Consider the following 23843-nt stretch of genomic DNA (forward strand, 5'->3'; position numbering starts at 1 on the left):
ACCTGTAGGATGATACTGCTGCAATGCAGGTTGGGGTCTGATCAACCATGGTGCATGAGGCTGAAAGACCAGAAACACCCAATGACCCCAGGTAGCATCACTGACGATGCATTGCAGCCCTTCCAGAGGTTGTATCTTGAACCATTCAGTATGGAATATTAAAAAGCAAATCCCACTACAATACCTTAACAGACTGACCAGTCACTGAACACTAATGCACTAATCCATCCATAAATAATTATTCTGCTTGCTTAATCCATTCCTGGTAGAGCCAGCAGTATGAGGATCAAGACAGGAATTAACTCGGGATAGAATGCCAATCCATCATATTGGATATTTACTTTAGTGTAAAAATACTGAACAATGGCAGCTCGTTTTTATAGTGAATACTAGGGGGCTCCGCCCCCTGCTCGCTTCGCTCGCCAACCCCTGGTGTTGGGAATGACAAAGAGCGTGATGTATGAATGAGATATAGAATAGTGTGAAGGTGTAGATGATGCAAATAGAAAGCAAACAATAAAGTGTGTGGCACAGTGTAAAGGTTTATTGGAAAATTTCTTTGTACACGCCGTTTAAGTGTAAAAGGTAATTCCAGGTCAGAACTTGTAATGTCAATGAAGATGGTTATTGTTGTGATCAGAGTCAAGTTTGTCAGAGCTTAGAAAGAGTTGTGTCTCTCCTGGAAGTAATGGAATGACTTGGGTATTTATGTTTTCCACATTAATATTTTTTGGACATAATATAGTGCGTTGTGTTAAAAGGGGCATTTGGTCTAATGAGATTGCTGTTCCAAATCTGTCTGTAACTAAGTCGTCGCAGATAAAGGCTTGAGGAATTGTAATAATATGTGGGTGAAGTCCATCTGTATTGGTGAGTGTACCATCTCCCAGTTGTAATAAGCAATTGTTATGATCTGGTTCTGGACATCGTATCTTTTTTACTAACTGTATCTTTTGAAAGCAATACCAATTATCTGCGTATTTTAAGGTGCACTGAACAATAGCTGAGCGTATGGCATGTGGAAGAATAGCTAAGCACTGTCTAAAATCTCCTCCTAATAAAAGAACCTTTCCTCCAAAGCGAATATTATTATTCATAAACGTTTGTAGAAGTTTATGAATGGTGTTGAGTAAGTGACTGGATGCCATTGTACATTCATCAATAATTAACATTTTCGCAAGACGGATGTCACGTGCAGTGCCACCGTTAATGTTCACATCCTGGTGTATGTTTTGCTTGGGCCGTTTGAGAGGCACGTTGTTGCATGTGTAGTATTTGGGACGTGTTGTTTTTCAGCTGTATTCGATTTGCCTGTGCTGTGTGAGAAGCCCGTTGTAGCCTTCCTTGCCGTTAACGTATGTCTGATACGGGAGGTGTTTCGTTTTGAATCCGTGCCTGTTGCGATGCAGCACTTTGATTGATAGATTGCGTCATGTGGATCTAGGATGTGGATTTGTGCATATTTGCGTTGTTGATTTGTTTCAGGGTGCACTGTTCCAATGCGATGCAGTATTTGTGCACATATGCGAAAGCAGTATGGGCCATTGCCTTTTGGTGGCCTGATATTTACTCCGGTAGATGCAAAAGCAAATGAACTATTGTAGGATCTAATGCAGTTCATAAAGTTTTTACTTTTAGGTACATCGTTAGTTAGAAGCTTTAGTTGAGCTTTGCGTTTTTGGAGCCGAGACATTTTTTCTTCTAGAATTATGGATAAGTAATAAGGAGTATTGCACTCACTGTTAATATGGAGCCTTTTCTGCGGTTGAACGGTTAATAGTGCCTTATTGTAATGAGATCCACCTATGCTGCATAGTGTGAATTGTGTTTGGTCCCGTTATCCGAGCGGTATCGTTTTGTACCTGTGATCGTGAATTCATGACTTGTTTGTTCTTGAGCGTGAGAAATATGGATAAGTAATAAGGAGGATCGCACTCACTGTTAATATGGAGCTTTTTCTGCGGTTGAACGGTTAATAGTGCCTCATTGTAATGAGATCTACCTATGCTGCATATTGTGAACGTGTTGAGATGACGTATGTTTAATACGGACGGTTCATTTAGAAATGGGGCTTTGTGTGTCATTTGTTATTTATGTTACTGTGGTCGTGGGTCTGAATCGTCGTTTTTGTGTACGTTTCGTTTGCTATGTCCGTAGTCTGTCCCGTTTCGTGTCCAATGGGCTTTGTGTGGTGCTCGCGGCTTCTTTTTTTTGTGTGCTTGTGGCTTGTTGAATCCTCCTCTTTGTGTGCGTCCTGTTTCGTGTGCAATGGGATTAAATCCTCCTCTTTGTGTGTGTCCCCGTCCGTTGCTTGTGTGTGTGTGTGTGTGTGGGGGGGGGGGGGGGTTTTGTGGGCTCTTTTTTTTTATGTGCCAGGGGCTTGTTGAATCGTCCTCTTTGTGTGTGTCCCGTCTGTTGCTTGTGTGTGTGTGTGTGTTGGGGGGGGGGGGGTGTTTTGCTCGTGCGGCGCTGTGTGCGTCGCCTGCGTTTGACTCCTTTTTTCTGTGGTCTTGTCCGCCTCTCGCGGCGCCTCATTTCTTGGTGCGCCTGCGCAGTACGTCTTTTTGCGGCTACGGCCCATGGCCGGATGTCCCTGCGTCCATCCGGTTTAGCATTCTCGGTTTGTGCGTCCCGTTTCGTGTGCAATGGGATTAAATCTTCCTCTTTGTGTGTGTCCCGTCCGTTGCTTGTGTGTGTGGGGGTGGGGGGTGTGTTTTGCTCGTGCGGCGCTGTGTGCGTCGCCTGCGTTTGACTCCTTTTTTCTGTGGTCTTGTCCGCCTCTCGCGGTGCCTCATTTCTTGGTGCGCCTGCACAGTACGTCTTTTTGTGGCTACGGCCCATGGCCGGATGTCCCTGCGTCCATCCAGTTTAGCATTCTCGGTTAGTAATATGGATAGCCAGGTTGGATGAGCTGTGGCACCAAATGCTCCTCTTTAGAAGTCAATGCTGTACGTTTTCAAGGGAAATGCTTTGAAATATAACAGTTCCAGGATTGAACAAATGCTGAATTTTCACTTATTTATTTCTTGAATAGGGGGTTGCCGCACGCGTTGTGAAAAGGGGGACTGAATGCACCAAAAGGAGACACAGCCACTCCTCCGAAACCCCCTCTTAAATGGTGATACAGTGAGAAACAGTTTTTTTTAACTCCTTTTTGCTCCGTCAGCTGCTGGCTTGCTGCTGCTGCTGCCGTGCCGTGTGATCTGCATCTTGCACAGCACTTCGAACATTTAAAATCCTGTACAGCAACTGTCTTTGTCATCTACTCTGTCTTTTCTTCCCAGCCCTGGACATGGTTAAATCTCTTGGCACAAAGTCTTGTCTCGTGGGACGTGAGTTCTTGATATTTTTTAGTTTATAATTTTAAAACGGAATAAGAATCTGAAAATCAAACAACATCACATTAAAGTTAGATAAATGCTGAAAAGAATGATACTAAACATATATATGTAAGTTTTAAAATAAGCCCAATTTAAAGCGTGACAAAAAATGTGACATAAAAACATCGCATAAAATTGTTGCACAAAATCGTTGCAGTTTTAGGATTTTATATAGAGAGAATAGATATGTTTTAGATTTTACCAGACAATTAATTCAAGCCTGTCAAGAAGCTATCTTCTCATCTGTAGTAGGTGGAAAAAATCTGTCTGGATTACACTGAGCATTGTTAATTTTATTGACGTTAGCAGGTACAGAAAGTTAACAGATTTTCTGGTGCACTGTAGGTTGCACTTTGAAGTCTTTGGAATTTGTCATATTGCAGTTTAATTTGTATCATTTATTTACTACATGGCCAGATATTATTATAAGATTATATAAGCTAATGTGAATGTGCTGTCTGTAAATCCCTGCAGAAAAGCATGAAAAAGATAAAAAAGTATACATTAGGTGTTCATTTTAATATTAAGTACTGAGCCAGTAAAACATTTAATCAGCTGTGACATTAAAACATATAAATAAAACATATAAATACTATGTGCAATAATAGTTGGCAGTGATTTTCCTGTACTTAAAAAAATTATGTTAGTGTAGAAAACAAGAATAAAATAGAACTATATCAAATGACTTTGATTTCAGGACTCACTTAGGTGGGAACCATAGAGAAATCTGCAGTCAATAGTATAATTCATTATGAATTGAGCTTCTCACATTGACACATACTTTGATACTTTTACAAAGGATTAGTTTCCAAGTGGTGAAATGTGCATATATAAATCTTACTCTCATTGGCATTTTTATCTGCACTCTGACCTCAAAGGTGGCTCTAACTCAGATTTATTTAATGGCACAATTGCTAGTTTTTGTACCCTGAGCCTGAGTTTTCCCAGGATAAATTTAGGCAAAAAAACGCAGTCTGACTCCTAATAATTCAAAGCTGGTGAAAGAAAAAGTAAACAGTTTGCCATTTTCTTTGTTTTTTATTGAAAAATGTACTTTGATGATATGATGCTACCAATTGCCATCTTTAGTAGCTTTTATATTTATTAAATTAATAGTTGTATATTTTATAAAGATGTTTGCCATTTAACAGAGCAGATCCACCATAAATCTTCAGTTTTTAAGTACTGGAAAATTAAAAATATTCATATGTATGTACTATATTTATGAGAAAAACCTTGAAGAAGCTAATCAGCAATTTAATTAAAACCACTAGAATTTTGTATTAATACGCTTCATATAAAAGTATGTTTGATACATCACATTACACCTTCACTTATTGAGAATTTAGGAGTTAACTTTAAAGTAGTTTGCAGACTTTCTCAAATTGCAGCACTGCTGAATTAGTGTGATGCAATTACATTTACAAATATCACAATACAGTAATTACACATACAATAGATGACAACAGAAACTACAATTATTTTTTTAAATACAACATATTAGATGTTTATGCACATCTGCCTTTCTTCTAAGCAAGCTGAACACTTTACAAAATATAGTAATTTATTATAATTAGATGGGGGGGGGGGGGTATCACAGTGGCCAAGTGGTTAGAGTGGACATCTTATACTCCCAAGAGACAGATGTTTAGCTCCCAGTCACTGACTCTCTGTAATACTTCGAACATTCTATATCTGTGAATATTTTATCTGGATCCTCAAAGTACAATGGGTCATCGTGAAGAGCTCGGTGACTTTAAATGTGGCACTGTCATAGGATGCCACTTTTGCCACATGTCTGTATGTGAAATGTCTGCTCTTCTAGGTCTGCCCTGGTTAACTATAAGTGCTGTTATTGGCAAGCTGACAGGTCTTGGAGCAACAAGAGCTCAGCCACAAAATGATAGACCATGCAGGCTCACAGAGTTACCAAGTGCTGAAGCGCATGCATAAATCACCATTCATCTGTTGCATCACTCAAAACAGAGTTTCAAACTGCCTCTGGAAGCAACATTGGCACAAGAATTGTGCATCGGGAACTTCATGAAATGGCTTCAATAGCTGAGCAACTGCACACAAGCCTGAGATCACTAAGTGTCAGGTGGGTGATGTAAACCATATCGCCATTGGACTCTAGAGTTGTGGAGACGTGTTCTCTTGAGTGATGAATCACATTTCACTATTTAGAAATCTTATGGAAAAATCTGAGTTTGGTGAATGCTAGAAAAATGTTACCTTCTGTAACCCATACTGCCCACTATAAATTTTGACGGAGGAGGGATAATGGCCTGGGGCTGTTTTTCAGGATAGGCCTCTTGGTTCCAATGAAGGATATTGTTAGTGGTACAGCATACAAAAACCATGCACTTCCAACTTTGTGGCATGAGACTGAGGAAGGCCATTTTCAGTTTCAGCATGACTGTGCTCCTGTGCACAAAGCCAGGTCCATAAAGACATGGAGGAACTCAATCTTCCTGCAAAAAGGCTTGACCTCAACCCTGCTGAAAACGTCTGAGATTAATAGAAATGCCAGTAGTGAGCCAGGTTTTCTCTTTCAACATCAGTACCTGACCTCTGAAATTACTCTTTTGTCTGAATGAGCACAAATTCCTGTAGACACACTCCAAAATCTGGTGGAAATCTGTAAGTGGAGGCTGTTATTGCCACAAAGTGAGTGGGCAACTCCATATTAATACCCATGGTTTTGGAATAGGATGTCCAACAAGCTCCGATAGGCGTGATGGTCCACAAACGTTTGACCACATAGCTACAGTCTACAAAATTAATGGGCTATTTTGATAGACTGTATTATGTTAATTGTAACCCAGGGTTTTCCTTATTAACTGTGCTTCAATATGTGACAAAATATGACATTAAGATTGACAGGCTGATGTGTAATTTATAGGAAACTAAGTAGGAGAAAATACTATAGGTCTTTCACAAAGTAAAGCTTTTCATTTTCTAAGGTAATACTTTTGGAATGACCCTTGTGTAACTGAGACATGCACAGTAATTGATGATCTAACTATTGCTCAAAACGTTTTCCTCTGGAAATTCCTACCATGAGGTATGCATGCCTCAGTATTTCATTCTGCAAAGTTGTGAGTTTTGCTGTAATTTTAAACGTTGTCTTATTCACTGCTTGTGTTCTTCAGTAACCAACCCTACCATATAGAAACAAACTGTTGTGCCCCGTAGGCTAGAACTTCCAGTCCAGTGCAATCCAATGGATTGTTTTACATTCATTACTAAGAGCAGGGGTCTTTAATGTTGGTCCTAAAGAGTTGATGTTCCTGCAGATTTTCATTCCAGTTCAACTGCTTAATTAAAAAACAATCCTTGCCAATAACATATCTGATTTAATTTTATAGCTTGCTAGTGCTTTCATTCTGTCGTGTCAAGTTATTTTTACATTGTAGATTTTTCTCCTTTCCAAGGATATCATCACAAATGATTTGTAGCCTGATTTGGCATGGAGCTGGACAGTGTTAACATCTGTGGCAGAGCGACGGGCACTAAGCAGGCTCCTATCAATTATGGAGAATCCACTGCACCCACTAAACAGTGTCATCTCCAGACAGAAGAGCAGCTTCAGTTTCTTTCCAAATGTGTTATTAAAACAGATAGTTCATGATGAATGTACACAGGTGTAAATGGATACTATTTAGATGGAGAACTGCTGGCTTCTTTGTCATTTGCATCTTATTCATAATAAGGAGCCATTAAAATGAGAGAAGGCAGCTTTTTACGAAATTAGGAGTTGGGAATCTTGACAAGTGAGACAACTAAAATGAAGAATAAAAAGGATTGCTTGAGCAATAAGAGCTTCAACAGCAGTAAATGACTTCTCACTAAGAAACTGGATTAGAACAAAACCCTGCTACCATTACGACCCTCCAGGACTGACTTTGCAGACCCCTGGCCTAGAGAAATAAATGATAAATAACTGTCCCAATTTAGTGTACCTTCAATCCTCATTGAAAATGAAGCTGGCGGCATTTTCAGTTATTCAAGCTCTTTTGCAAATAGTGGATTTGGGTTAAGGTGCCATTTTCTAAAAAGCATCCTATGAGTATGCATGAATGACACTCGTCACATGGTTGGAAAGCAGTGTCATCTGTCATATTAACAAATTTCATCATGCTTCCCTTAAATCCTTGTAAGATCAATTTGTAAATTTTAAAGATCTGATTTAGCTCAGAAGAATTCTCTGTATAGTAAATCTTTTAAACATAAACTGCCTGTAATTATATTATTGATAAGCTGTGGAATGATTAACTTAACTGTGGTACATTTTAAAATTATACATTTTAAAGCAAAGTTTTCAAACTCATATCATTGAGGCTCACAAAGTCTTCAGGGTTTAATTCCAGTCACGTTTTTACTTGATAACCAAAGTCTTTTGCTTAAAATTTCACTTACTCACTTGCTATGATTCAGAACTCTCATTTTTTTTCTCTCTTCGCACTATTTCCACAAACTCACTTATGGGTCTCAGACTCCATTTCTAGAGGGCCACCATTTTCGGTACAACTGATTTTTTACTTCGAAGCCAATTTGTGTGGTTAATGAACCCCCATTCTTTAATTCTTCCCCACCCAGGCATTTCCAAGACTGTTGATCTCTTTTTTCTGAGAAGATCAACCAAAATGCAGATCAATAGTTTTTAAACCTTTGCTGTTTTCATTTCAGATTTTTTTTTATATCATATACACTATATCATATTGTAATGAACATACAAGTGCAAATGAGATCACGTTTTCTGGTTATCAGTTGTTTCATTTGTCATCATTTTATTATTTGACCACTGGTTAAGGGTTACAAGAAACAAATAAGGGTTCTTAATCTATAAAAAGCAAGTCAGCTAAAATTAAGGCAAAAGATGTTTGTTCAATCAGTAATTGGTTACTAATTAGGAAAGTGGCTGGAACAAAAACCTACAGCCACTGCACCTTCTAGAATCTGAGCTTGACACCTCCGTATTAAGGAATACATGTGTGGAATACTTCTTAGCAATGCTGACTCACGTACATTCAAACCTGAAAACATTCACACAAAAATTTGTACGGAAAAAAAAAATCAGATTTATAAAAATTTGCCATTGGCACATTTCTACACAATTTACCATTTATAAATGACAATCACCTTGTAATTATGCATATGTGAGCACGCCTCTATTGCCACCCTGAAAAATCCATATATGGAGCATGCTAATCAGCCTCATACATATTCAATTACGATGCTGCAGAACTTCATTGGCTCGTAAGCGGCCTCTCCCACTTCATATGTTGAGACCTGCGTTCAAGAAAATCTGTCTGTGGAGCATTATAGCACCTCTCCTCTGCAGCCTGGGGGTCTAGGAAAGGTGTAAGACACCATCATCTGAGTGGGTAGCCACTATGTCTCGGCAAATGTAATGATGTAATTGCTGCTACAATAAATTGTACAGGCCATATGAAACACTGAGGGTTCAGCCATTTACCTTACCAACAAGCCAGCAACAACATCCAACACCATCATATCTCATAAAGTTACTTTGCCTCAAAATAAATTAACCATGGGTTGACACTGGCAACTGACATGCAATGCTTGCTAGTCACATCTTAGATGACTTTAGCATTAAAGGAATGTAACTCCTTATGGTTAACAATATGACTGAAGTAAAGTGCTCTGATTACACTTCTGTAAAGTACCTTTTTATGTTGGCAAAAACATGTTTTTACACACACACACACACACACATATATGTACATATATTAATATATATATATATATTTTGAACAGTATGTTTACCACATCATACAAAAACTGGATGTAGTGCCTAACCAGTCGCTTTAAGGCTCCTAGCACAGCAGCCATGATGGAGTAAAGCTTGACAGAAATATTCCTGACATGTCAGCCAGCTCTCTGAGAAGTGACAACAGATAGCCGATATAAAAACCAAACTAAAAAAATCAGCGCAAATGCGTAGCATTGGACCTTTTAAAAGGGAAATAAAATCGAGTCTATACATCATGTTCATCACTTTTCAGGTGTAATATATTTGTCACATCAACATACATAATAACAGAATTATTATGCATGCAAATCATAATTTTGCTGGTTTGGCTGCATTTCACTGCTTGATCAAGGGTGTCATCATTTCCCAGTTTATCCAAAATGTTGTGCACCATGAGTCAGAGTTGCCATAAATATACACACATTTTTGCATCAAATTTTCTTTTATACATCCTGACGTTTGCATGGGAAGTTGTGTACACACATTTCAAGCCATTTTTTCAATCCCAGCTGGGTCACTGTCTGTGTAGTATTTGCATGTGCCCCTTTTTTTGTGTGAGCTTTATTTCAGATAACCCTCTTTTTATATCACATACAAAAGTAGTGCAGGTTAGAAAAACTGATCTATTTAACCATAAAATGTACTGGTGCCTGACCCAACATTGATTCCTGCCTTGCACCCAGTGCTGCTCGGACATTCTTAAGGCTTTCCAGTTATTATTTGAGAATACTGGACTACAAACTGACAGCTTCAGGTGGAACACAAATATAATTTCACACTGATTGTGTCACGTAGGAATTTGGAGAAACATGAAATTAACTTTTATTGAATTTAGCTAGATTAATCTCATAATGATGCTGACACATTGCATAGAGCTAATGTTGCATGTTGAGCTAATAAATGTTTTGCTCCAGATTTACATTGGCACTCAGCTTTTTATGCTTCTTGTTTCAGTATCCAACAACAGTCGTCAAATATTAATGGATTGCAATACCACTTTTCCATCTTTGCAATGACTTGGTGAAACGTTTCATCATGTTCATAACTGACTACAACACAATTATCAGGGAAGAAGTCCAAGTGTAAATGCAGAAAATTAATCTTTAGCAACAAGTTTCACTTCATGGTTTTATACACTTAAAGCATGTTGTCAAACAGCTGGGGCCTCATGTATAAATGGTGCGTATGCACAAAAATGTTGCGTATGCCTGTTTCCACACTCACATCATGATGTATAAAAGCTAAACTTGGTGTAAAGCCACTCACATTCTCATGGCAGCTTACCCCCTTGTGTATACACATTCTCCACTCGGTTTTGCAAACTGGCAGCACCCAGCATCACAGCAGTGCTACTGTTCCTGTGTGGTTTCCCTTTCTTTTTTAGATTCACATCCATGACACAGGCTTTATCAAATACACTGAAATTAACCACATATCATTTATAAATTTAAGGCACCTGACTGTAATCAACCTGTAATAATATAATGGTGAACAGAATGGCTAACCTATTCCAAATACCATAGCTGCTTTAGCATGGTTACTCTCAGTGCACCACTCAGAGTATTTAACCCACTGTATCTGAGTGTGGAATCACAGCTTACAGCAGTTGATCGGAAAGCTCTACGGCAGGTCGTGTCGAGGGCGCAGAGGATTATCGGGATATAATTGTCACCCCTGGAGGACATTTATAGCACACACTGCCTCAGGAAAGCCACCAGCCTCTTGCGCAGAGTTTATTTAAACTTCTAAATTTAAACACTTCACAGCCTTTACTGCACAGGCTTTGGGGCTCAGAAACAGCTTCATCCCAAGAGCTTTAAATGGACTCAATCAGTCCACAAATACTCCTGGTAGAACTGTTTGTACTTATAACTACAATTACCTCACTGTAAACTTACACTACAACTGTAATATTGCACAAGCTGAGCCACTTCATGAACCAGTTGCACTATCTGCACTATATGTACATATATATTACACTTATGCTTTCATATTGTATATTTTCCATTGTTTTTATTGTATTATTATTACTATTACTGTTATTTTATCATTTTATAGGTTAATAATTTTATGGAGGATGTGCATATTGAATCTGGCTGTATCATACAGTGACAATAAAGGAATTCAGTTCAACATAAGAGAGGGCATATTAACAGATGATGATAACTGGCTTCGAAGTCGATTTAGATTTCCAAGTGCTATCCTCTTGTACAGTAGCTATGAGATGTTAGAATACTAGGAAGTACACTTGATACCATTTTTAAGATGAAATGCATTAGAGGATGTATATTACATTATACAGATAAACTGTTAACTTAATTTAAATAATGTATACTATTAATAATTAAATATGTGGGGGCACGGTGGTGCAGCGGTAGCAATAAGCTGACGCCCTGTCCAGGGATTGTTCCTGCCTCACGCTGTATGCTTGCTGGGACTGGTGCAACCCTGGATGGATAGATGGATACAATAATTAAATATGTATTACGAAGGTTTTTCAATGTTCCTTAAAAGTTTTGAAGAATCAGTGTTCTAAGCTTACAGGTGGTTTGACATTAATTACGGAGCTTATTGTGTGGCAACTGATTATGTGGAGAAAGAAAATGGGAGGACAAGAATTGGGGGTTAGTACATTTGACAGACACAGTACTGTTGCAATAAATTATTTTACCAAGGGTCGCGCACGTCCCAGCAAGCATCTTGTGGGAGGCAGAAGCAATCCCTGGACGGGGGAAGCAAGAACAATCCTTGGACAGGGCGCAAGCTCATCGCTACCACTGCACCACCGTGCCCCCAGGTTAAATACATGCTTTAATGCATCTCATCATAAAAATGAAATTAAGTACACATCTTAGAATTCTAAAATGTTCAGAGAGCTGTAATATCGTGAATGTAATGTATGCTTTGTGGAGATCAGTCCCTGCGTGCTCCTGTCTACGAAACAGAAGTCCTGTTTAAGAAGCATGTAATGAAGCATGTAGTCACATACATAGAATACATATAGTACAAAGCATTTAACATGCTACTTTAGTTATTAAGATGACGTTTACAACGTTCTACTTTAAAGACAAAATAAACTATGAGATTAAAATGGAAATTTTGAAATTAAAGTTGACATTATGACCTTTTTTTGTTCACTGTGTCCCTATTTTGTTTTCCTTTTCTCTTGGCCCTAATACGCTTCCGTATGACACTCAGACAGTGGGCTTCCTTTTGTTGTTTATTCCACTGCTTAAGCCAAAAAAAAGAAATATTTTTCCTTGCTTTGCATTCGCTGAAATTCTATTTTCCCCTGTGCTTTTGCTTTTGCTATTATCTTTTCACAAAACACTGAACGTAAGGGTCTATTTTTTTTGATTTGCATATTTAAAGGGGAGTAATTCTGGGAGGAGTCGGGATGGGGTGGCAGGCGCATTACATTTCACTCTGACCAGGATTTATGGAGTGGAAGTGCGTGGATGTAGGCCTATTTGTGGTTTTGTGAATCTGAATTTTTTTGGGGCATACGCACATTTCAACTTTTGTCTGTACGCCATGTTTTAGTGTGAATTCTACACACAACATTATACATGAGGGCTCTGGATGTACTTTGGTGCTCTACAGCTGCCAACAAAATTCTCAACACCATCTCTGACTGTCTTCCATGTGTTTTCCCCAGGCACCCCTAGCAGATCTCTCAGCTGCTTTTCATGGCTGCTATATGATTTGTGGACCAACAAAAATGCCCTCCTTACTCTTGGCATCAGTTATTCATGGAAATATCTGTCTCAAATGTCAAAATCATTCACCTTCTTTACACATCACTTTAAGTAAAATTTTCATCAGTCCAAATTTTCTATGAAGAAGACGCAAAAATATCTTTGTTGGACTGACAGGTGGTTTATGTGCTACACTTTTATGCCCTGAAACCAAATGCTTACAGAACGGCCAGTTCTTATTAATGAATTGAGACTCTTTAACACAAACAAACAACAGTACTTGGTATACGTGCAGCACATTCCTCGTAGCAGTGCCACTACTTTATATTACCACAAATGTTCCAGTTGTAGTTGCTGTACTGTAAGTATACTAGTAATATGACAGGAAATCACAAAATTAGGTGAATGCAATGAAACGGTATATGAGAGGAAAATTTAAAAGTGACTTTTGTGATCAGTGGGCCAAAATCCACCGAACTGTGTTTAGGAAAGCAAAATCTTCATTGTCCTAGGTTAACTTAATAATCTTTTAAAGGCAAGTGATCTAACAGTACAAAAACAAAACAGCATGGTATGCCTTTAGAAATATTTTTAAATGTCAGCTGTAATCCAGAAGGATCAGAAATAATATTAGTTTTGTGCAACATTGTTGGTATATTACTTAGATTAGGCAAACTTAATATTTAAGTTTGCATTTGCGTTGCATGCATCCACATGGTAAAACTTAATTTTCTAAAATTCTCAATGTGCCCTATTAATGTAAATATTTAGAAAACTGCATGGTTCTATAAGCCTTAGCATTGCTAAAGTGGACTGTACAACTTTGCCCAGTATTTCTTAGGGCTAGTTGTTTACTTGAGAGATTTCTGTGTAACCATAAAGGAAATCCAATATCCTCAGTTTGGCAGCATAAGTTAAATAAAGTAGATTCCAAGCGCAAGGCAGTACATAACTTTATCTGATAGTTAATTCCACAAGTATACACAGTTAACACCCTAATAAGGCAACAATTTAGAGAAAATAGGCTAGCTGTTTTATTTCTGTCTGTCATGTGCCTTATCTGATAATGCAATGGGCACCATGATGAAGTAATACAAGAAAATATAATAATGAAGATATACTAAACATATACAGTATTCATGCTATTTGAGATTTCACAGCTTCAGGGCGTTTGGTTTGAATCCCAGCCCTAAAGTCTAAAGGTTGGGTATTGCCTTGTGAGGTAGATTAACTGATAAAACAAAACTGGGATTGTGTAAATAAATATTGGTGTTTGCATCCATGTGTCCTGCATGGACTGGCATACTATCCACGGTTGCTTCTCTACAATAGCAGTAAAATGAAGTGCACCTTGTTTCTGTTTCATTTGAAAAAAGAAAAAAATGATAGATAGATAGATAGACAGACAGACAGACAGACAGACAGACAGACAGACAGACAGACAGACAGACAGACAGACAGACAGACAGACAGACAGACAGACAGACAGACAGACAGACAGATAGATAGATAGATAGATAGATAGATAGATAGATAGATAGATAGATAGATAGATAGATAGATAGATAGATAGATTCAGTATATTGTCACCTTCTTTGCTCACCTAAAGTAAGTAGTGCCACCCAAGGTCAAGAGGGGGTGTTTTTAAAAAACAGATGTCTGTCCTTCTCTCCACGAAGCCTTGAGGAACCACCCCTTGAGGGCACTGAACTGAAAAAAGCCCCACCCTTCCAGTCTGCACAGTATAAACACATAGCAACCACAAAGGATGGTGTCTCATTTTGATGTGGACCCGGTTTCTGTGCTGATACAAGCCTAAAATCTGCTTTGCAATTGTCCTACTATGAGGACTATCATCTGTTTAAAACTGCATATTGAAGTGCTTATTTTTTTATTTTTTTTTCTGCCTTTTTGTTCAATTAAACAGGATTTTGTTGCCCAGTTGGCACCCTATGCATCCTTATCTTGTCTTACATCATCACTTCACAATGCTACAATATATATTTCCTGGTTCATGCCCTAGTTGTTTGGAAACTAGGGTAGTCCTCCCCAAGCAGCATCCTCTGATGGTATCCAAAAGACCCAGACAGAGCTGCGTTCTTGGACTCCAGCTCCCATGCCACCCTGCAGGTGTCTTAAACTGGTTTAGCCTTGAGGAACACTGCCACCTGTCATGTGAAAGATGAACTGCTCCCAATGTGCCTGCTCACTTAGTCCATCCATTAAGGTCTCCTGGCTGGGCAAGAATCCTTCCTTTATCCCAGCCAGGATGCCTGTCCTTCCTTCATGGCACCTACAATATATGCTATATACTGTATATATATATACTAGCAAAATACCCATGCTTCGCAGCGGAGAAGTAATGTGTTAAAGAGGTTATGTAAACATATATATACATATACATATATACACATATCTACATATACATATATATACATATATATATATATATATAAACATATCAACATATATATATATATATATATATATATATATACACATATCAACATATATATATACACATACATATACACATATATATAAACACACACATATACATCCATCCATCCATCCATCCTGTTCATATATACATATATACATACATACATACATAGTGCGTAATAACACGGGCTGTGATTGTTACATGGGAGGGAGACGACAAATCACAGCTTCCCGCTTTCTAATCGGGCCTGTGATTGGTGCTTTGACTGATGCCTAGATCCCACAGTATGTCCCCTTAGGAGAGGCGTTAGGCAAGTGTAATTGAATAGCGGTGCTGCAAGTTTAGCTTTACACCTGTTTTTAAGGCTTATTGACTGAAAGGGGCTTTCATGAAAAAACTTAGGGCTTTGCTACACCCTCCACAAGTTAAGGAAGTAAAAATAAAGGTATATATTTCTGTTTTATTTAAACCTTTTAAGTTTGTATGCGGGCGGCATGGTGGCGCAGTGAAAGGTGCCAGTTAGGAGACCCGGGTTCGCTTCCCTGCGTGGAGTTTGAATGTTCTCCCCGTGTCTGTCTGGGTTTCCTCCGGGTACTCCGGTTTCCTCCTACAGTCCAAAGACATGCAGGTTAGGTGCATTGGCGATTCTAAATTGTCCCTGGTGTGTGGGTGTGTGCGCCCTGCGGTGGGCTGGCACATTGCCCGGGGGTTTGTTTCCTGCCTTGTGCCCTGTGTTGGCAGGGAGGATAATGGATGGATGGACATTTGTATGCATAGCCCTATTTGCCCGTTTTCATTTTTTTTTCTTTGTTCAGTAATATTTCAGTAAACCCGGAGCTTGTCAGTTCAAATCCTGGTACTGACACCACTGTGTGACCCTGAGGAAGTCACTTCACCTGCCTGTGCTGCAAAAAACAAAAGTAATGTAACAAATTGTACCTCAGATGTTGTAAGTTGGTGGAATAAAGGCATAAGTAAAATAGATAAATATGTATTATACACATAGGAACTATTCATTTTATTTTCAGTTAAGTCATCTGCAGCAAACTTTTATAAATGAGGGTTTCTCATTTTTAGATTGATTTAGATTTGCAAACTGTTTCTTCTTCATTGACGTTTTCTCTTGGAGAGCTTTTTTTCATTTCATTGGAAATGAAAGCAGCAGCTGCCAAAAATATGTAGCTTTCTTATTAATTTTTCAACATTGTGTAAAAAAAATGTATAAAGTAACATAAAAGGTTTAAATACTGGTTATCCTTTTACACTAAAAATATTACTAAAGAGATACAAAAAAAGTAAAATAGATATATTCTTTTGTTTAAGGAGATTAAATATTACTGAAAGAAAGAAAAAAAAAATTAAACAGCCAAATGGGGCTATGCATACGAACTTAAAAGGTTTAAATAAAAACAGAAATATATATTTTATTTTTACTTGCTTAACTTGTGGAGGGTGTATCCTGTAGCAAAGCCCTAACTTTTTTCGTGAAAGCCCGTTTCAGTCAGTAAGTCTTAAAAAAACGTGTAAAGATATTGACAATAAGCTAAGCAAACCCAGGAAGACATGGAATCGTTTAAATCAAGTATCATTACATCTTCCTTTCTTAAAGAGAAGTAAGGCAGTACTTATAAGCTTACATATCTTATATATAGACATACATACATACATATATATATATATCTATATCCGAAGCCGTGCAAGCACACTCTTGAGAATGCAACGTATAGTTGTACAGAAGAAAAGCAATCTTGCCTCAAATGAATGGCAACCGTTTGTAGGTCTATGAACTTAATTTAAACTTTAGGTTTACACGGTGCTTTCTTTCCGAAGTACCTGCACTCATGAATATGTCTGTATGTGTCAGTCGGTCAAATCCACGCGCTTCGCACCGGCGAAGTACGGCTTTTAAAATTTTATTAAGAAGAAAATAAAACCTTTTTATAAATTGAGGGGAAAATACACTAATAACAGTTTGTTAAGGATCTGTTTTTTTGTGAAGCTGCCTTTACTCGACGTGATCACTTCGACCTGACTTGGTGGCCAACTATAAGCGTTACCTGGTAGGTAACCACCCATACAATCAGATTGTGAATCAGACTACGAATGCCGTGAATGTAATTACACACTCACTGCACTTGCTTACGGTAATCGAACCTCGGACGTCAGCGCTAGAGGGGCTGAGCAGCAGTGAAGTATTGCATTTTAAATTTTAATTAAGAACAAAAGAAAACCTCAGAGGTTCGATTCCCGTAAGGGAGTGAAGTGAGTTGCCGGTTACCTACCCAGGTAACGCTTATGGTTGGACAGCAAGTGACGTAACATCAGCCACAGTGCCTTCAGTTGTGAGAAGCAGATCATAGAATGATTGAAAAAAAAGTTTTGCATTTACCTTTTTAGTAAAAAGGCGAGCTTTTAAGCCTGAGAAATCACCCGTAAATGCACACGTTTAATTGCACATGTGTTAATATGTATGCTTACACAGTTATTAAAAGACACTCAAAAATTAACGTCATTTACCATCAGCCACGGTGCCTTCAGTTGTGAGAAGCAGATCATTGAATGATTAAAAATAGTTTTGCATTTACCTTTTTAGTAAAAGGCGAGCTTTTAAGCCTGAGAAATCAGCCCATAAATGCACACGTTTAATTGCACATGTGTTAATATGTATGCTTACACAGTATTAAAAGACAGGTCAAAATTTAACGTCATTTACCTTCATTCCCGCGTTTGTACTCGTGCTGTAAATCTCTTCCTTGTTTTTTAGTTCACGTGATTACGTAGGAGGCGTGATGACGCGATACGTGACTCCGCCTCCTCCATTAGAGTATATGGACAAAAAACATGTTGCCAGTTATGAACCATTACGCGTAGAATTTCGAAATGAAACCTGCCTAACTTTTGGTAAGTAAGCTGTAAGGAATGAGCCTGCCAAATTTCAGCCTTCCACGTACACCGGGAAGTTCGAGAATTAGTGATGAGTCAGTCAGTCAGTCAGTCAGTCAGTCAGTCAGTGAGGGCTTTGCCTTTTATTATATTATTATTTATTATTATATATATATTCATGTTCTCACTTTCTTATCAAAACAATAAAGAAAGCCCTGTATTAGATACGTGTACCATTGATTGCTAATCATTAAATAGCTGATCCAGAAAATTAATGGCTGAATGGAACATCAACACAATGACATTTTTGCTTCTTTGTTATCATTTGAATTAATTTTTCTACATTAACAAATTTCTCTTTTTAGCATGGTTGAGTCCATACTCATGAAGTAAATATTTGCTTCCATTTAAGCAGAGGTTGAAATGTGTTTTCCTTTCTTTTTTCATTGTATTTCTTCATTTCATTTGTTTTAAGTTGAAGTATTTATTTTGAAGTAAATCTTTTATGTTATTATTGTTTGTTTGATTGGGTAGTATGCCATTGTAAGTCAGCTTTTCAAAAATAACATAAAATTGTTTATTAAATAAGTAAATAATTATTTACTCCTATGCAGCTTTTGGGAAATGACCTGTGATGTAAGGAAGTGTTATTGTCTTTCCATTACATTGTTTCTTCAAGACCCCAAAATGGATTAAGCAGACTTGAGAATTTTAACACTAAAATTGCAGTGATGACATTGGAGGTGCTGAGCTTGAAGCATAACAACCAAAGGGTGCTAGGCACAGACAAAGTCTGTTAAATAATTCAAAACTAGTCTACACAAATAAGAGATAAGTTTGGATAACAATACACTTACGTTACAGTACAAAAGCTTCAGCCTCCAAATCTAGAGTTACCAAGGCTATGAATTTAATATCCTACGGCCACTGAACTTTTGGGAGAGTTTCCATGCAACATTAAGTATTTTTTCTTAAGAATTGTACTCCATCAGAAAGTGCTGCCTGCCAGTGGTAACTGTATTCTCTGCAAATGTTATGCTTTATTTGGAAATTTAATCAATAGATTGGGAAATTGCCAAAAAAAAACTTTTCAGGTTTTTTTTAGTTTAAAAATTATTAGACTGAACTTTGGCTATTCCTATAAATTGAGCAAGTCAAGAAATGTTATTAACTTGGTATTTAATTGAATTATATAACCCCCGAATTTTGCCTTTGAAGGAGTTTATTACTTGAATTGTTTCAGCCATGTTAACAGGTATGAAAACACCTCTTAAAATGTTGATCATTTTGTAATAATAAGGCAGAATAATAATGTAACCTTTTTAATATTTATATTTATAAACAAATATGTACTTAAACTGACTGCAACATTTAAACGCTGTATTTTTAAGTGAGGAACATCCATTTTAGTGTGTTGATTATTGATCTAAGGTACAACCTGTTTTATTAGTCTATCAAATATGGAATAATCCACTCAGAGCAAAGTGCATTCTTGTCTTTCCAGAAATAAATGTTCTGTTTATTTTAGTGCCTCTCTCAATATGAACAATGTCATAATATTTGTTCATTTCACAACAATGGACTGTATAAGGGAATATTTCAGGCACACAAAAAGAAGAAAAGGATAACAGAATATTAGTATGTTACTGTTAACGTCTGCCTTCTAAGCAGTCTGGCGATAGTTCAAAGGGGAAAGCGCCACTATTTTTTAAACTGTTGTGTTTAACTTTCTAACTTGCTTATATTATATGAGGCATGGAGGCAAACTGCTTTTGCCAGCTGTAAATACGACTTGTTCGTTGTATATGAGATCATCAAATAAAGGAGATGTGTGAAACTATATGAAATAGATGCTAATGAAAAAGAATGTTTACTAGGTTACAAAGGGCCAACACTACAGTAGCCATTGTTTAACACAGCATGAATGACAGTCATACACTTGGTAAGGTATAGCATTGTACGGTAACAAATGAAATAGTCCATATAACGCTTAACAAACAGAATGCTTTGGATTTACTGTAAAAAACTGAAACCACTGAAGTTTAACAAACTACTTTGGAGATAGGTATCTTTATTTTATAACCAACAAGTTACAGCTTTGTTCATCATTCTCAACATATATCTTAAGAAAAGTGAGAATTTAGTCTCATATGTGTTGTCTTGTGCTTTATGTTAGTTATTTTAAAATCAGCAATTACTTCACATATCTCATCATCATAAATTATACTGGTTCATTTTATAATGGTGACCAATATTTTAAGTTTTTAACAATTTTATTCATTTTATGAATCTCAATGAGTGAGATAGAGAACAGTCAACAATGTCATCCATACTGCTTTCCATACATTTATACTTCAAATCGAATCAATCTCAACACACCTCCTCTACTCAGTGCCATGATTACCTTAGTTTGTTCTTTTTTTCTGTCTTTAGAAATTTTTATTTTATATAGTGAAGTAAAAAAAATTGCTTATTGCAGCAAATAATTATTGATTTGATCAGTCACATTGGTTGACGTCATTGACACAATGATTTATAAGAAAAAGGCACATAGTGCTTGTTATCCAAATTCTTTGAATTCTTATGAGCTTTCTAAAAGTTTCAGCTTTTGATTCAAGGCAAATGATTTAGCAATTGTGTATTCCAACAATGATATTTGTTAACATTCTGTTACTGACAAAAGATAGGATCAATTTAATAGTTTTGACCTTAGCATGTTTGTGTTATGTTCCATCTCCTGACCTGTCTTTTCTACCTTTGTGGCCTGCCATTTTCTACTTCTTGCCAGTTCACACAGTGAGCAGGGGTCCAATATGAAAAAGGTTATCAGTATTCCAGCTTGTTTATTTAGGGATAGCATTAATACATTTTTACCAAATTCTGAAAAAGCTTTGGACTGTTCCATGTAGTAAATTACAGTTGTAAAATAAGACATTTTCACACTGAGTTATGAAAGATGAATTAAGTGTCTTGCATCTGTGTAAGATAAGATGACAGAAATGTAGGGTAAGGTATAATAATAGGTGTTTCATAATATAGGCAAAAGAAATCCTAATTATAAATACGAGAGGGTTTTTGAAGATTCCGTTCTCATCATCTAATCAATATGCAGAAGCAGTTCAAAATGTAAATAAAATGTTAGGTTATAAGTTGTTTAACCTGTTAAATATAAATCAAAAGACATTGTGCTCACAATAAATAATGCAATAGTAAAATCACTTCTAGAATATTGTGTGCAGTTCTGGCCACCATGCTAAAACACAGACATAGCAGCACCTGAAGCTGTGCCGAAAAGAACAACCAGGATCATCCAAGGACTAAGAGCTTCAGGGAGTTAAACCTCTTTAGTTTTGAGCAGAAAATATGAGGACCTAATTTAGAATTTCTGAATTCTCAAATGTATTGATGATGTAGATCCAACAGAATTCTTTCAGATAAATAGAGAACCATGTAAAAGAGGTAACCAGCAGAAATTTAAGGGAAGTGTATTTAAGACTGAGGCCAGCAATCACATTTTCAAGAAATGACAAAATCTGGAACTAATTACCGAGTAGAAACCTTGGCCACTTTTAAAAATATCTGGGTGAAGTATTGGGACAATTTAGCTTTTAGCTCACCAAAAGCGCTTGATGCGCTGAATGGGCTCCTCTCATTTGTCAAATTTCTTATATTATGTAACAGAATATTGTCCCATCTGTTGTTACACCTAATAATGCTATTTGAGGATTTGGGTTAATATGGGATAATTCAAAGTAAAGATTATTTCTCAATATGATATGAGTGTACAGCATTCCCAAAGCACCAAAAGGGGAAGACACTTGATGCCATTTTTCAATCAATCAGTCCATTAGGTTGAATACAAATGAGACTGAAATGCCAACATGAGTATTCATTTTCAGCTATAATTTAATGATTGTGCTCACATATAATGAGCTATTTTAAATAAATTAAAAGAGAAGTAATAAATCTTATGTCAATTCAAAATGGATTATTAATTTCTATGGTGAAAACAGCACACTAGGGAAAGAGAGAGACAGAGAGACACCCCGATGGAGGTGTGAGCAGAATAATCATTTTTGTGTCAAATATTTTCAATAAATTATTCAATAAATTTCAATAAGATATTATTAGGCACTTACAAGAATGCATGTTTAAAATTAATAACTTCTACTCTTAAGTTTTAATTTACTAATGACACATTCACTAATTCCAAAAATACCTCACAAGTTAATTTCATTAGAAACTTTATTGAAGATTTTGTCTTCTTCCTACCTGGATTCCGAGTTCGATTGGTCTGCCGGCTCCTCACTTGCTCAGTCCACAAAGTTGGATAATGAGATGTAATATCTAAGATGAGAAACCGACAGAGCACGTTCACTCCACAGCAGCCAAAAATTCTTTCAATAAAATAAATTTAAATTTCAAGTTTCCATTAGTTGCAAGGGCTTTAAGTGGCACTAATCTATGCCATAACACTCAGGATGTTAAGACGAAACATGAAGAACACTTCATAACTTGTACTCTCAATGTAATCTGTTTAAACAGAAAACATTAAGCCTTTAATCAAAAAGTGGAGAGGGAACAAGGAAATGGGAAAATGGAAAATTAATGAAGCACTCACTACATGTAGAAAGCATAATAAAATTTTGTCAAGACAAAAGAATGCATCAAACTGCAGTGGCACATTAGACACAAAATTCAAGTAATATTGGCAAATGAACAGAACAGAAAGAGGGCTAACAAAATTTCAAATGAAAGACAATTAATCTTCATTTTAGGTTCTATCCTTATCTTTAGCCAAAGTACTCCTTTGTCTCTTCTAATGTTCATGTCTGTGTGTCTTTGCTGAATTCCTTTTTTTGATAGGACTGACTCTGGATTCACTGGATGCAGTGCCAAATGAGGATGGGGCAAATTTCCTACTGCCAATCCTTTCCATGAAGTGTCGTCCCGGATCACCTTAAGCCACCATGTGCTTAGAGGCTGTACTGTGCCTCCTTTTCGCTTACAGCCTTTATATTTTATAATGCCTTTTTCTACTGTGCCCTCCTAGCCACTTATATTTCTTTAGGGACTCTATAAATTTGATGTACACTGTATATATTTTGTGTATAATACTGTGTCTTGCACTTGCGTAATGATACAGCACTTTGTTCTGTACTGTTTTGCATAATGCTATGTGCATTTTATGTTCTTGGTGTAAAATTTTAATACACTTTGATAAGCAGATCATGTAATAAGGAGTTAGTATCACAGGGCTGTCCGATCAGCTCTCATTTTTTTCTATAATGTTTAGAACAGTTTGTTTAGAAAATGTTTCATAAATCCTCATGATAAAATTTACCCGTCCGTTAAATTCTACATGTTATGAGGCAAGCTTGCCCATAAAGTATAATTATTACTAAACATTATTATTATTATTAAAACATTTCTAACTGAATTGAATTCTGTTAAACTATAAAAGAGTGGGTTGTAAGGATAAGATACAGAATGTTATATTACCATATAATCTATCTTGAAATAGTTGAAGAACTTACAGTAGCTTTCAAGACCAAGACAGTACTGTAGAGCAGTTTTGACCTCCATTAGGTGGTGGTGTAAACCTTTTGGGTATGTCACCGTGAAAAATCTCACTTACATACAAAGTTAAAAATATTAGG

General features: G+C 36.9%; 1 protein-coding gene across 4 annotated transcripts in view; it reads right to left on the minus strand.

Annotated features, from left to right (window-relative positions):
• smoc2 (SPARC related modular calcium binding 2) overlaps positions 1-23843 on the minus strand; it is a 243248-nt gene that overhangs the window by 62031 nt on the left and 157374 nt on the right. For all 4 annotated transcript variants that reach the window (XM_028820455.2, XM_028820457.2, XM_028820456.2 and 1 more), the window contains one exon: positions 22456-22530. In XM_028820455.2, coding sequence (XP_028676288.1) covers positions 22456-22530 — 75 coding nt within the window. The remainder of the gene's footprint in view (positions 1-22455; positions 22531-23843) is intronic.

The sequence above is a fragment of the Erpetoichthys calabaricus genome, chromosome 15, assembly GCF_900747795.2.
Source record: "Erpetoichthys calabaricus chromosome 15, fErpCal1.3, whole genome shotgun sequence".
Lineage (NCBI taxonomy): Eukaryota > Metazoa > Chordata > Cladistia > Polypteriformes > Polypteridae > Erpetoichthys > Erpetoichthys calabaricus.